The sequence below is a fragment of the Pristiophorus japonicus genome, chromosome 12, assembly GCF_044704955.1.
Source record: "Pristiophorus japonicus isolate sPriJap1 chromosome 12, sPriJap1.hap1, whole genome shotgun sequence".
Taxonomy (NCBI): Eukaryota; Metazoa; Chordata; class Chondrichthyes; family Pristiophoridae; genus Pristiophorus; species Pristiophorus japonicus.
Genome location: NC_091988.1, coordinates 203681036 through 203694010, shown reverse-complemented (window position 1 = coordinate 203694010; position 12975 = coordinate 203681036). Strand labels below are relative to the sequence as shown.

The window sequence follows — 12975 nt, the reverse complement described above, 5'->3', positions numbered from 1 at the left end:
GCAATGAGCAACGGGCACGGGGCAATGAGCAACGGGCAATGGGCACGGGGCAATGGCCAACAGGCACGGGGCAATGGGCACGGGGCAATGGCCAACAGGCATGGGGCAATGGGCACGGGGCAATGAGCAACGGGCAATGGGCAATGGCCAACAGGCATGGGGCAATGAGCAACGGGCAATAGGCATGGGGCAACAAGCAACGGGCAATGGCCAACAGGCACGGGGCAATGAGCAACGGGCAATAGGCACGGGCCAACAGGCACGGGGCAATGGGCAACGGGGCACTGGGGTTTCTGATGGGGGAAGTTCGCTAGACTGATTCCTGGGATGGGAGATTGTCACATTCGGAGAGATTGAGTAGACTAGGCCTATATTCCCTAGAGTTTAGGAGAGGTGATCTCATTGAAACATACATTTTTAAGGGGCTCGACAGGGTAGATGCAGGGAGGATGTTTCAACCATGATCTTACTGAATGGCGGAGCAGGCTCGAGGGGCCGAATGGCCGACTCCTGCTCCTACTTCTTATTTTTTCACCCTATTGGCACTTGTAAAAAGGGCTAACTGTCGGGGTTAAAGTTTTAAAGCTGAAAACTGGCACTAAGCTTTTACTGTAATAGGTGGTACAACAACAACTTGTATTTATATAACGCCTTCACGCAAAGAGCCCATGAAGCAAATACATCACGCCATGATTTTAGCGGACTGCGCTGGGGCCTCATTGCATGCTGGGTGCGTGGTGACCCTGCCTGTCCTGAGTTCGGCCCGGTGATAAATGGGAGAAGGAAATGTCTCCGACGACCTCTCCCAGATTGCTCGCAGGATCGCCCGGGAGGCTGACCTTTAACCCCAGGACAATCCAGGAGGGTTGGCGATCTAAGGCTGCGGTGCACGGCAACTTCCAACATAAGCTTTCACACCTGCACAGAGAATGGGCAGCCACACAGCCGGAGACTATAGCACACTCCGAGCACATTGCTCAGCATGGGCAAAGGCAGAGGGCCAGAATAGATTCATGGCCAACATAGAAGGGAACCCAAAATTCTTTCAAAATACCTAACGACAACAACAACAACACATAAGTGGTAACAGGCGAGTCAAAGGAAGGGTGGGCCGATTAGGGACATAAATGATGATCTTGTGGAGGCAGAGCGCATGGCTGAGGTACTAAAAAGTGCACTTTGCATCTGTCTTCACTAAAGAAGAGGATGCTGTCAATGTCACAGTAAAGGAGGAGGCAGTGGCGGTATTGGCTCGGATAAAAGTAGATAAAGAGGAGATACTAAAAAGGTTGGCAGCGCTCAAAGTAGAAACATCACCCGGACTGGACAGGATGCATCCTCGGGAAGTAAGGGTGGAAATTGCAGAGGCTCTGGTTACTATCTTCCAATCCTCCATGGATATGGGAGTTGATGAGGTCAGTGCTGTTGATGTTGTGTAAATGAACTTTCAACAGTCGTGTGAAAGAAAGAAAATGAAAGACTTACATTTATATAGCGTCTTTCACGACCACTGGACGTCTTACTGTGGGAAACGCTGCAGCCAATTTGTGTACAAGCAAGCTCACACAAACAGCAATGTGATAATGACCAGATAACCTGTTTTTATGATGCTGATTGAGGGATAAATATTGGCCCGAGGACACTGGAGATGACTCTCCTGCTCTTCATCAATATAGTGGCCATGGGATCTTTTACGTCCACCTGAAAGTGCAGACGGGGCCTCGGTTTAACGTCTCATCCAAAAGACGGCACCTGCGACAGAGCACTCCCTCAGTACTGCCCCTCCGACAGTGCAGCACTCCCTCAGTACTGCCCCTCCGACAGTGCGGTGCTCCCTCAGTACTGCCCCTCCGACAGTGCGGTGCTCCCTCAGTACTGCCCCTCCGACAGTGCGGTGCTCCCTCAGTACTGCTCCTCCGACAGTGCAGCGCTCCCTCAGTACTGCCCCTCCGACAGTGCGGTGCTCCCTCAGTACTGCCCCTCCGACAGTGCGGTGCTCCCTCAGTACTGCTCCTCCGACAGTGCAGCGCTCCCTCAGTACTGCCCCTCCGACAGTGCGGTGCTCCCTCAGTACTGCCCCTCCGACAGTGCAGCGCTCCCTCAGTACTGCACTGGGAGTCAGCCTAGATTTTTGTGCTCAAGTCCCTGGAGTGGGATTTGAACCCACGACCTTCTGATTTACAGGCGAGTGTGCTGCCCACTGAGCCATGGCTGACACCACAGCTGTTAGATAAAGTACCACATAACAGACTTGTTAGCAACATTAAAACTCATTCGATGGAAGGTGCAGTGGCAGTGTGGATACGAAATTGGCTAAGGGACAAGTAATACCAAGCCCTGGTGAGCCTCAGGGGTATTAGGACCACTGCTCTGTTTGATATATATTGATGACGTGGACTTGGGAATACAGGGCACAATTTCATAGTTTCAGAAATGTAGTGAACAATGAGGCTTCAGGGGGACACAGACAGACGTGTGGAATGGGCAGAGCCATGGCAGATGGAATTTAACACAGAGAAGCGAGAGGTGTGTAGGAAAAACGAGGAGAGGCGATATAAACTAAAGGGTACAGGAACAGAGAGACCTGGAGGTGTACGTACACATATCTTTGACAAGTTGAGGAGGGATCCTTGACTTTATTAATAGAGGCGTAGAGTAGAAAAGCAAAGACGCGATGCTAAAGCTTTATAAATCGCTGGTTAGGCCCCAGCTGGAGTATTGTGTCCAATTCTGGGCCTCACACTTTTGGAAGGATGTCGGGGACTTGGAGAGGGTGCAGAGGAGATTGACCAGGATGATCCCAGGGATGAGGGACTTCAGTTACGCGGAGAGACTGGAGAAGCTGGGGCTGTTCTCCTTGCAGCAGAGAAGGTTAAGGGGAGATTTGATAGAGGTGTTCAAAATCACGAGGGGTTTTGATAGAGTAGACCGAGAGAAACTGTTCCCAGGGGCAGGAGGGTGGATAACCAGAGGGACACAGGTTTAAGGTGATTGGCAAAAGAACCAGAGGGGGAGATGAAGAGAATGTTTTTACGCAGCGAGTTGTTGTGACCGGGAACGCGCTGCCTGAAAGGGCGGTGGGAGCAGATTCAATAGTGACTTTCAAACGGGAATTGGATAAATAGTTGAAGGGGAAAACTTACAGGGATATGGGGAGAGAGTGAGGAGCGTGCGATTGGGCCGGCACAGGCACGATGGGCTGAATGATCTCCTGTGCTGTATAATTCCATGATTAGTACATGAAAAATGATGAAGGCTTATCAGCATCTCCCGATACCACTCGTCATACTGGCTCCAAATGTGCCAACAGTGCTTTGGGCTCGCACCAATGCAACAACCCAATCGTATTCGGGCATCAGTCAGGGCGCAGTCCCCATTGCATTGGCTTGGCACTGGATGCAATCACCCAATGCTAATGCAGCCAGCTAACCAGCCAACTAGAATGGAAAGTTCCATTTCAGAGAAACAGCTGAATGCTGGCATCTTGTCAGGGCCAGACTGAATAACCTGAACCTTGCTGAAGCCGTACTGCGACCGGGGTCACTGACTGTGCCTCTGTGACACGGACTGATCACAGCCTGGCCAAGGACGAGATACTATCCTACAATAAATGGCCTCTTTCAGGTCAGACGCTAAACCGAGACCCCGTCTGCGCTCTCACGGGCACAAAAGGTCCCACGGGTATTATTCAAAAAAAAAAGAGCACGGGCGGTGTCCTGAGATCAATATTTATCCCTCAACCATCATCACTAAAACATGATCTGGTCATTATCGCATTGCTGTTTGCAGAACCTTTTGAGTGCAAATTGGCTGCCGTGGTTCCCACATTACAACACTTCATTGGCTGATAAGCACTTTGGGCTGTCCAGAGGTTGTGAAAGGCGCGGTCGAATTGCACGCTATCATGGAGGGAAGTGGACCAGAGTCCATGATCGGATCAGCTATAATCGTGGAAATGGCGGAGCAGGCTCGAGGGGCCGTATGGCCTACTCCTGCTCCTATTTCTTATGTTAAGTTACAATGGTGCCTTTGCAGATTTAGACTAGATCAATAATAGACAATGTTTTTATCACCATTCTCATTGCCTCACCTTGTGTTGCTATTGGTTATCTGGGCATGGACTGCCGTGTCAGGTGACCAATGCTGAGCCAGTTGGCAGTGAAAGGTCATGTGATGAAATCTCTCGGAATAGTCAACCCTGTACAGCTGTCTCACTCGAGCACGGTGATCACTAAAAATAGTGCCCGTTAATTCATCTTCTGTAAACGACTTGATCAGTTGTGACTGGCAAGTGTGCCATTAGTAATCCACCAAACCGTGTCCTGTTCTTTCCTCGATATGTGGGTAAGCTAAGAGTTAAGTGCTACTTTGACCAATGTTGCACGAAATTCTTGCTGACGGCCCATGTAAATAGCTCACAACGCAAGATGTTGTATGACATGAGGAATTGGAGTGATTTCCTGTTTCCTATCACAAAAAAAACTCATAACTAGTGCACACAATCGGTGGCGTGGCCCTAGATACATTGACCATGAAAGTGCCTGAATTTAGCACAGCATTAAATCCCAGCCACTCCCACCTCCACGCAGCCCCAGTCCAGATGATGTGGTTGCCTCTGAATGTCCTCGGGAGTGGCCCAGTGAGCCACTCAGTTGTCAGGGCAACATGACACGGGCAATAAGTACAGCCTTGGCCATGTCGTTCTCACCCAGAGAACAAATACTAGAAAAAAAATTGGGATTGGTGGATGGAAACAAAATTTCCCCTTTTCCATCAGCAAGTTCCATAATTTCTGATACACTGATAAACAGCCCGTGCTTGAGAACGAGCCCAGAGAGAGAGAGAGAGAGAGAACATCCCAGGATTAACCACATCCCATTAATATTGCTCAACAATAGAGCTATTTTAACACCCCGCACAGAACAGCAACATTCTCTCATTTCCGCTCTTTATGTAAATGTTATCTTCTTCCTTTCTTTTATAAATAATTAGTTTCAGTTCTCCTTTCTCTAAATATTTTCTTTAGTTTCACTTTCTCTCGGTTCTTTCCTCCAATCAGTCTAAAGTCACTCAATCGACCATCTTCTGTCTCAGCTGGACTCCTGGTCACCTCCTTGCCTTGTGGCTATCGTTTACAAACCATCCTTCTCTCCAAACCATGTCTTGCCTCGATGAACAGTCATCAACTTGAACCGTTAACTCTGTTTCTCTCTCTCTCAACAACTACGTGCATTTATACAGCGCCTGTAACGTAGTGAAATGTCCCAGGGCGCTTCACAACAGCGTCATCAAACAAAGTCTGACACCGAGGACATACTAGGACAGGTGACCAAAAGCTTGGTAAAAGAGGCAGGTTTTAAGGAGCGTCTTAAAGGAGGAGGTTTAGGGAGAGAGTTCCAGAGCTTGGGGCCCAGGCAGCTGAAGGCACGGCCGCCAATGATGGGGCGATTATAATCGGGGATGCTCAGGAGGGCAGAATTGGAGGAGCGCTGAAGGTTGGAGGGCTCTCCACAGATGCTGCCTGACCTGCTGAGTGCTTCCAGCATAGAACATAGGAAATAGGAGCAAGAGTCGGCCATACGGCCCCTCGAACCTGCTCCGCCATTTAATACGATCATGGCTGATCTGATCATGGACTCAGCTCCACTTCCCCGCCCGCTCCCCATAACCCCTTATTGTTTAAGAAACTGTCTATCTCTGCCTTAAATTTATTCAATGTTCGGCTTCCACAGCTTTCTGAGACACATTCTGTTTTTATTTCAGATTTCCAGCATCAGCGCTATTTTGATTTAATTCACAGCCACTTCTCTCCCAGGAATGCCCCACCTTCTGCTCTTCCCTCCGACAGGATTCCCGTTGACGTCTTTTACTTTGTTCACCTCCTGTTTCCCTTCTCGTGTTTGATCAGGTATGGACCGTGTTGTGCCGAAGGGTCATCGACCACCAGCGTTAACTCTGCTTCTCTCCCCACAGATGCTGCCTGACCCGCGGAGTGCTTCCCCCCCCCCCGCGGCAGCACCAATCCCTCCCCTCTGTTGCCTCCCCCAGCTCATGGAATGACCCTCACCAACAGTGCACACAACCACCTGCGTGTATCCCTGAATTAGCAGCTGCTCGTACGCGCAATTTAAACTTTAAATATCTGTTTGAAACAGACGAAGTTCTGATGATACCGGAATGACGATGGCTCGCGATCCAAAGTCTGGGCAAGCAGCGAGAAACTTTCCATTTATTTCCTCGCATTGAGAGCCTCTGAAGGTTACCATGTTAACTGAGGACGTCCACTGACGAGTGTGCCAGCCTCTTGCTGCTGTCCTCTGTCAAAGCAACAGCAGCCCCGAAATTCAGGAAGTACATGTACCGTGGTGCTGATTTAACAAGCGAGGCTCGTCTAATTGTAGGAAAAAAAATTGGACTATTCCACTGCTCTTTGAGGATATAATGAGCATGGTGGATAGAGGTGTACCGATGGATGTGGTGTATTTAGATTTCCAAAAGGCATTCGATAAGGTGCCACACAAAAGTTTACTGCAGAAGATAAAGGTACGCGGAGTCAGTGGAAATGTATTAGCATGGATAGAGAATTGGCTGGCTAACAGAAACCAGACAGTCGGGATAAATGGGTCCTTTTCCGGTTGGAAATCGGTGGTTAGTGGTGTGCCACAGGGATCGGTGCTGGGACCACAACTGTTTACAATATACATAGATGACCTGGAAGAGGGGACAGAGTGTAGTGTAACAAAATTTGTAGATGACACAAAGATTAGTGGGAAAGCAAGTTGTGTAGAGGACACAGAGAGGCTACAGAGATTTGGATAGGTTAAGTGAATAGGCTAAGGTTTGGCAGATGGACTACAATGTCGGAAAGTGTGAGGTCATCCACCTTGGGAAAAAAAAACAGTAAAAGGGAATATTATTTGAATGGGGAGAAATTACAACATGCTGCGGTGCAGAGGGACCTGGGGATCCTTGTGCATGAAACTCTTTTTGGATCCTTGTGCATGAATCCCAAAAAGTTAGTTTGCAGGTGCAGCAGGTAATCAGGAAGGCAAATGGAATGTTGGCTTTCATTGCGAGAGGGATGGAGTACAAAAAGCAGGGAGGTCCTGCTGCAACTGTACAGGTTATTGGTGAGGCCGCACCTGGAGTACTGCGTGCAGTTTTGGTCACCTTACTTAAAGAAGGATATAGTGGCTTTGGAGGGGGTACAGAGACGATTCACTAGGCTGATACCGGAGATGAGGGGATTACCTTATGATGATAGATTGAGTAGACTGGGTCTTTACTCGGAGTTCAGAAGGATGAGGGGTGATCTTATAGAAACATTTAAAATAATGAACGGGATAGACAAGATCGAGGCAGAGAGGTTGTTTCCACTGGTCGGTGAGACTAGAACTAGGGGGCACAGCCTCAAAATACGGGGGAGCCAATTTAAAACCGAGTTGAGAAGGAATTTCTTCTCCCAGAGGGTTGTGAATCTGTGGAATTCTCTGCCCAAGGAAGCTGTTGAGGCTAGCTCATTGAGTGTATTCAAGTCACAGATAGATAGATTTTTAACCAATAAGGGAATTAAGGGTTATGGGGAGCGGGCGGGTAAGTGGAGCTGAGTCCACGGCCAGATCAGCCATGATCTTGTTGAATGGTGGAGCAGGCTCGAGGGGCTAGATGGCCTACTTCTGTTTCTAATTCTTACGTTCTTATGTTCTCCTGGCCAGCCTCCTATCATGCACCCTCCACAATCTTCAACACATCCAAACCTCTGCTGCCCATGTCCTAACTCGCACCAAGTCCCGCTCACCCATCACCCCTGTACTCGCTGACCTACATTGGCTCCCGGTCCGGCAACGCCTCGATTTCAAAATTCCCATCCTTGTTTTCAAATTCCTCCATGGTCTCGCCCCTCCCTATCTCTCTCTCTCACTCTCTCTCTCACCACCCCACCCCCACCCCATTTCTCTCTCTCGCACCCCCCCCCCACCCCCCAAGAGATCTCGGTGCTCCTCCAATTCTGGCCTCTTGAGCATCCCCCGATTATAATTGCTCCACCATTGGTGGCCGTGTCTTCAGCTGCCTGGGCCCCAAGCTCTGGAATTCCCTCCCTAAACCTCTCCACCTCTTTCCTCCTTTAAGACGCTCCTTAAAATCTACCTTTGACTAAGCTTTTGGTCACCTGCGCTAATATCTCCTTATGTGGCTCGGTGTCAAATTATGTCTGATAACACTCTTGTGAACCACCTTGGGACGTTTTACCATGTTAAAGGCGCTATATAAATACAAGTTGTTGTTGTTGAAAGGCCCATTGAAACAGCATCTCCAAACCCCGCTAAATAATATTAACAACATGCAACGATTCTCCGAATAAAGAAGTTACTCAGGACCATCGATACAGTCTTTCATTGAGACCAAAGCATGACTCGTGTGAAGGAATTGCAGCCTTTATTTCCACAACCTGCTGTAATAGACGATAGCTAACATTTACAACCACAGCATTTGGACAAATGTTTGTACATACTTGATACATGCAGGAGGTCACAAACACAACCGAAAATATTAGTGATTTCTTTATCCAAAGTATTGAATATTTAGCCACATGATATTTAAAAAAAATAATTTACCCCTTTTACTAGGAAGCACTCTCACTATATCATGGAATTTCCCAGTATAAAGGGGCCACTCACTAGATCATGGAATGTCTCTAGTTTAAAGGGACCACTCTCACTATATCATGGAGTTTCCCAGTTTAAAGGGGCCGCTCTCACTATATCATGGAGTTTCCAGTTTAAAGGGACCACTCTCACTATATCATGGAGTTTCCCAGTTTAAAGGGACCACTCTCACTATATCATGGAGTTTCCAGTTTAAAGGGACCACTCTCACTATATCATGGAGTTTCCCAGTTTAAAGGGGCCGCTCTCACTATATCATGGAGTTTCCCAGTTTAAAGGGAACACTCTCACTATATCATGGAGTTTCCAGTTTAAAGGGACCACTCTCACTATATCATGGAGTTTCCCAGTTTAAAGGGGCCGCTCTCACTATATCATGGAGTTTCCAGTTTAAAGGGACCACTCTCACTATATCATGGAGTTTCCCAGTTTAAAGGGACCACTCTCACTATATCATGGAGTTTCCAGTTTAAAGGGACCACTCTCACTATATCATGGAGTTTCCCAGTTTAAAGGGGCCGCTCTCACTATATCATGGAGTTTCCAGTTTAAAGGGACCACTCTCACTATATCATGGAGTTTCCAGTTTAAAGGGACCACTCTCACTATATCATGGAGTTTCCCAGTTGAAAGGGACCACTCTCACAATATCATGGAGTTTCCAGTTTAAAGGGACCACTCTCACTATATCATGGAGTTTCCAGTTTAAAGGGACCACTCTCACTATATCATGGAGTTTCCCAGTTTAAAGGGGCCGCTCTCACTATATCATGGAGTTTCCCAGTTTAAAGGGGCCGTTCTCACTATATCATGGAGTTTCCCAGTTTAAAGGGGCCGCTCTCACTATATCATGGGCCTGTTTTTGATTGGACTCCTGGAATAGCCAACGGGGGGGAAAAAGAATTGCAGCAAGGTTCCAACCAGGTGCTGCAAAGAGATGGTTTATACTGGAGTTTCGGAAACTCTGGCGAGGTATCACGCACGATGCGTTCACAGGAGACTTTGCTCCTTTAGGACGTAAAATCAGACCACGGTGAAAGTTAAAAGTTAGTGTAAGATGCAGTAAAAGTGCGCAGAGCTCCAACCCCATCTCTTGTTAAGCACCGTCTCCCTCGCTCTCCTATGGACAGGTGCAAGTATATGATTCAATAAGATGCTTCAAACAGGCATCGTCAGTGCAACATTCCTAAATGGACAGCCACTGAATATTTCAGCTATCTTATATCACTATAATAAATTATTTTGATGTCTTAAGAAAAATAAAACTATATTTAAGCAACATAATTTATAATAAAATGGTGCAATTTTATACTGCTCCAATCTCTCCTACTTCTGAATAGTGCATTTCAGGGGAGGGGGTGGGGTTGCAATTTGCTGTCTCTGCCTCCCCTCCCCTCCCCACCTCAATCTCCAGTGTCCCGGCCTCAAGCATTACGTTGACGAGAGGAGATTGCTGCACAGGCTGTGTGGAAGTTGATGTCAGAGGGCACACGCAACAACAGGTCAGAAAGTGCAAGGGATGCATGCAGGAACAGGAAGATCAAACTCCCAAATCCCAGCCAAAACTGTTTTGGGCCCAGGGGGCAGATACCTGGGAACTTGTTCAATGTTACCCCGACAGCATTGACTCACACGTAACATGGGTCTCAACTGAGAGAGAAATTTGGTTAAATGAAGTAAGGAGTCTAACTGGACATGGAGTTGTCCAGAAAGGGCTTCACTTTGACTAATTGTGTCACCTGCCATCTTTTCCATCCATGTTTTGAGTTTGGGTTTGGCTTGGGTGTGGACGTCAGTCTCCCTGTGGGTTGGAAGCTCTTCGGCAAACAGACCACTCATCGACTAATCATCGAAGAGCCCAAAGCCCATGTCCTCGTCAGACTCCTCCGATTCCTCCTTCATCTCGCTTTTCTTTTCTTCAGCTGTGGGGGTAAAACAGAGGTCCCGTTTGGTAGCAGCACCGAGGTTGCTAAGTCGCGTTGCAGGCGGGATTCACGGGCAGAGAAAAGGCCATCGTGCCTGCCCCACAGTTAATGATGGATGGAGCACCAATGCTCGGCACTTCCTCTCCCCTCCTCCCCCCCCACCCCATCTCTCCCCTCCCCCACCACCCCATCTCTCCCCTCCCCCACCACACCACCCTCCCCCCTTCCCCCCCACACCACCCTCCCCCCACCTCTCCCCCACCTCTCCCCTCCACCCCCCACCTCACCCCCCCCACCCCACCTCTCCCCTCCACTCCCCTCCCCTCCCCTCCCACCCTCTCCCCCACCCCCCCTTCTCCCCTCCCCCCCCCACCTCTCCCTCCCCCTCACTCCACCCTACCTCTTCCTCCTCCCCCCCCACCCCACCTCTCCCCTCCCCCACCCTCCCCTCCACCTCTCCCCTCCCACCCTCCCCCTCCCCTCCTCTCCACCCTCCCCCACCCCCCCTCTCCACCCTCCCCATCTCTCCCCTCCCCTCCCCTCCTCCCGCCCTCCCCACCTCTTCCTCCTCCCCCCCCAAACACCCCATCTCTCCCCTCCCCCTCTCCCACCCTCCACCTCTCCCTCCCCCCCCATCTCTCCCACCCTCCACCTCTCCCTCCCCCCCCATCTCTCCCCTCCCCCACCCCCCATCTCACCCCTCCCCCACCCCCCATCTCACCCCTCCCCCACCCCCCCATCTCACCCCTCCCCCACCCCCCCCATCTCTCCCCTCCCCCACCCCCCCCATCTCTCCCCTCCCCCACCCCCCCCACCTCTCCCCTCCCCCACCCCCCCATCTCTCCCCTCCCCCACCCCCCATCTCTCCCCTCCCCCACCCCCCCCATCTCTCCCTTCCCCTCCCCCACCCCACCTCTCCCCTCCCCCACCCCACCTCTCCCCTCCCCCACCCCACCCCCACCTCTCCCCTCCCCCCTCCCACCTCTCCCCTCCCCCCTCCACCTCTCCCTCCCCTCCCCCCCACCCCACCCCTCCCACCCTCCACCTCTCCCACCCTCCACCTCTCCCCTCCCACCCTCCATCTCTCCCCTCCCCCCCACCCCATCTCTCCCCTCCCCACCCACACCATCTCTCCCTTCCCTTCCCCACCCCCTTCCCTTCCCCACCCCCCCACCCCTCCCCTCCCCCACCTCTCCCCTCCCCTCCCCCACCTCTCCCCCCCACCCTCTCCCCTCCCCTCCCCCACCTTCCCCACTTCTCCCTCCCCTCCCTCTCCTCACCCTCCCCCCACCCTCCACCTCCCACCTCCCTCCCCATGATCTCCTGGGAGAGGCTAAAAAGTTGGGGCTAATAAGGGAAAGAGATTCCTCTCCACCTCCTCAGGCGATGAAAACCAGTGCAGATCATCACACGGACCGTGGGTGATCTATAAAGACATCTAGCTTGTCTTTGATGCGATCTCTGCCCCAGTCAGGAACCGGTCCAGCTCTGTCTCAAAGGCAGATAGTCAGCACCCACCACACCAGCCGGCAGTGTATGCTAACCATTCTCTGACAATAAGCTTTGAACTAAATGCCTCTCGAGCGAGCACACCAAGTGCAAGATGCTGACCACGGGGCTGGTGGATGGCCGAGTGTCTCGATAACACTGACGGGGCCTGGTCCATTTCAAGGGCTGATACCTCATCACTCGCTGCAGGAGGTGGTCACACTGGGGCAACACAGCCGGCTGTGGGCCGGCACAACACCAGACGGCCCAGAGAAGGGTCTGCCCGGGAACGACAGGGTTCGATCACGGGAGAAGGGGAACGTGATTCAACGTCAGCACCCAGCGAGGCACTCCAGCACCGCCTGGCCCCTGGATAACTGACATCTGCGCTCCTCTTCACCTGCACCTCCAGCTTCAAGTGGGCGCAGCCAGACCCTTGTACGCCCCGCCCACTTCTGTCCGAAAATGGCCTGACCCTCATTTGCATATTTAAAGGGCCTACATCCGGATATAGATGAGCGTTTTGGCGTACGGTACTTCACAAGGGGGCGCGCAACGAACGACTATTGTAAAGAAAGGACCTGCATTTATGAAGCGCCTTTCACGACTTCAGGACATCCCAAAGCACTTCACAGCCAATATCGTACTTTTTGAATGCTGTAGGAACGTGGTAGTCAATTGGCTCCCACACACAGCAATGTGATAACGGCCAGATAATCTGTTTTAGTGATGTTGATTGAGGGATAAATATTGGCCCCAGGACACCGGGGAGAACCCGGCTCTTTTTTTTAAAAAATAGTGCCACGGGATCTTTTACATCTACCTGAGGGCAGATGGGGCCTCGGTTTACCGTCTTATCTGAAAGATAGTACCTCCGACAGTGCGGCCCCTCCGAC

General features: G+C 50.8%; 1 protein-coding gene across 1 annotated transcript in view; it reads right to left on the bottom strand.

Moving 5' to 3' along the window:
• Positions 1-8434: 8434 nt before the first annotated feature.
• Positions 8435-12975, bottom strand: part of LOC139277124 (large ribosomal subunit protein P1-like) — a 47067-nt gene continuing 42526 nt past the window's right edge. Inside the window, exon 4 of the mRNA XM_070895141.1 lies at positions 8435-10588. Coding sequence (XP_070751242.1) covers positions 10509-10588 — 80 coding nt within the window. The 3' untranslated portion in view covers positions 8435-10508. The remainder of the gene's footprint in view (positions 10589-12975) is intronic.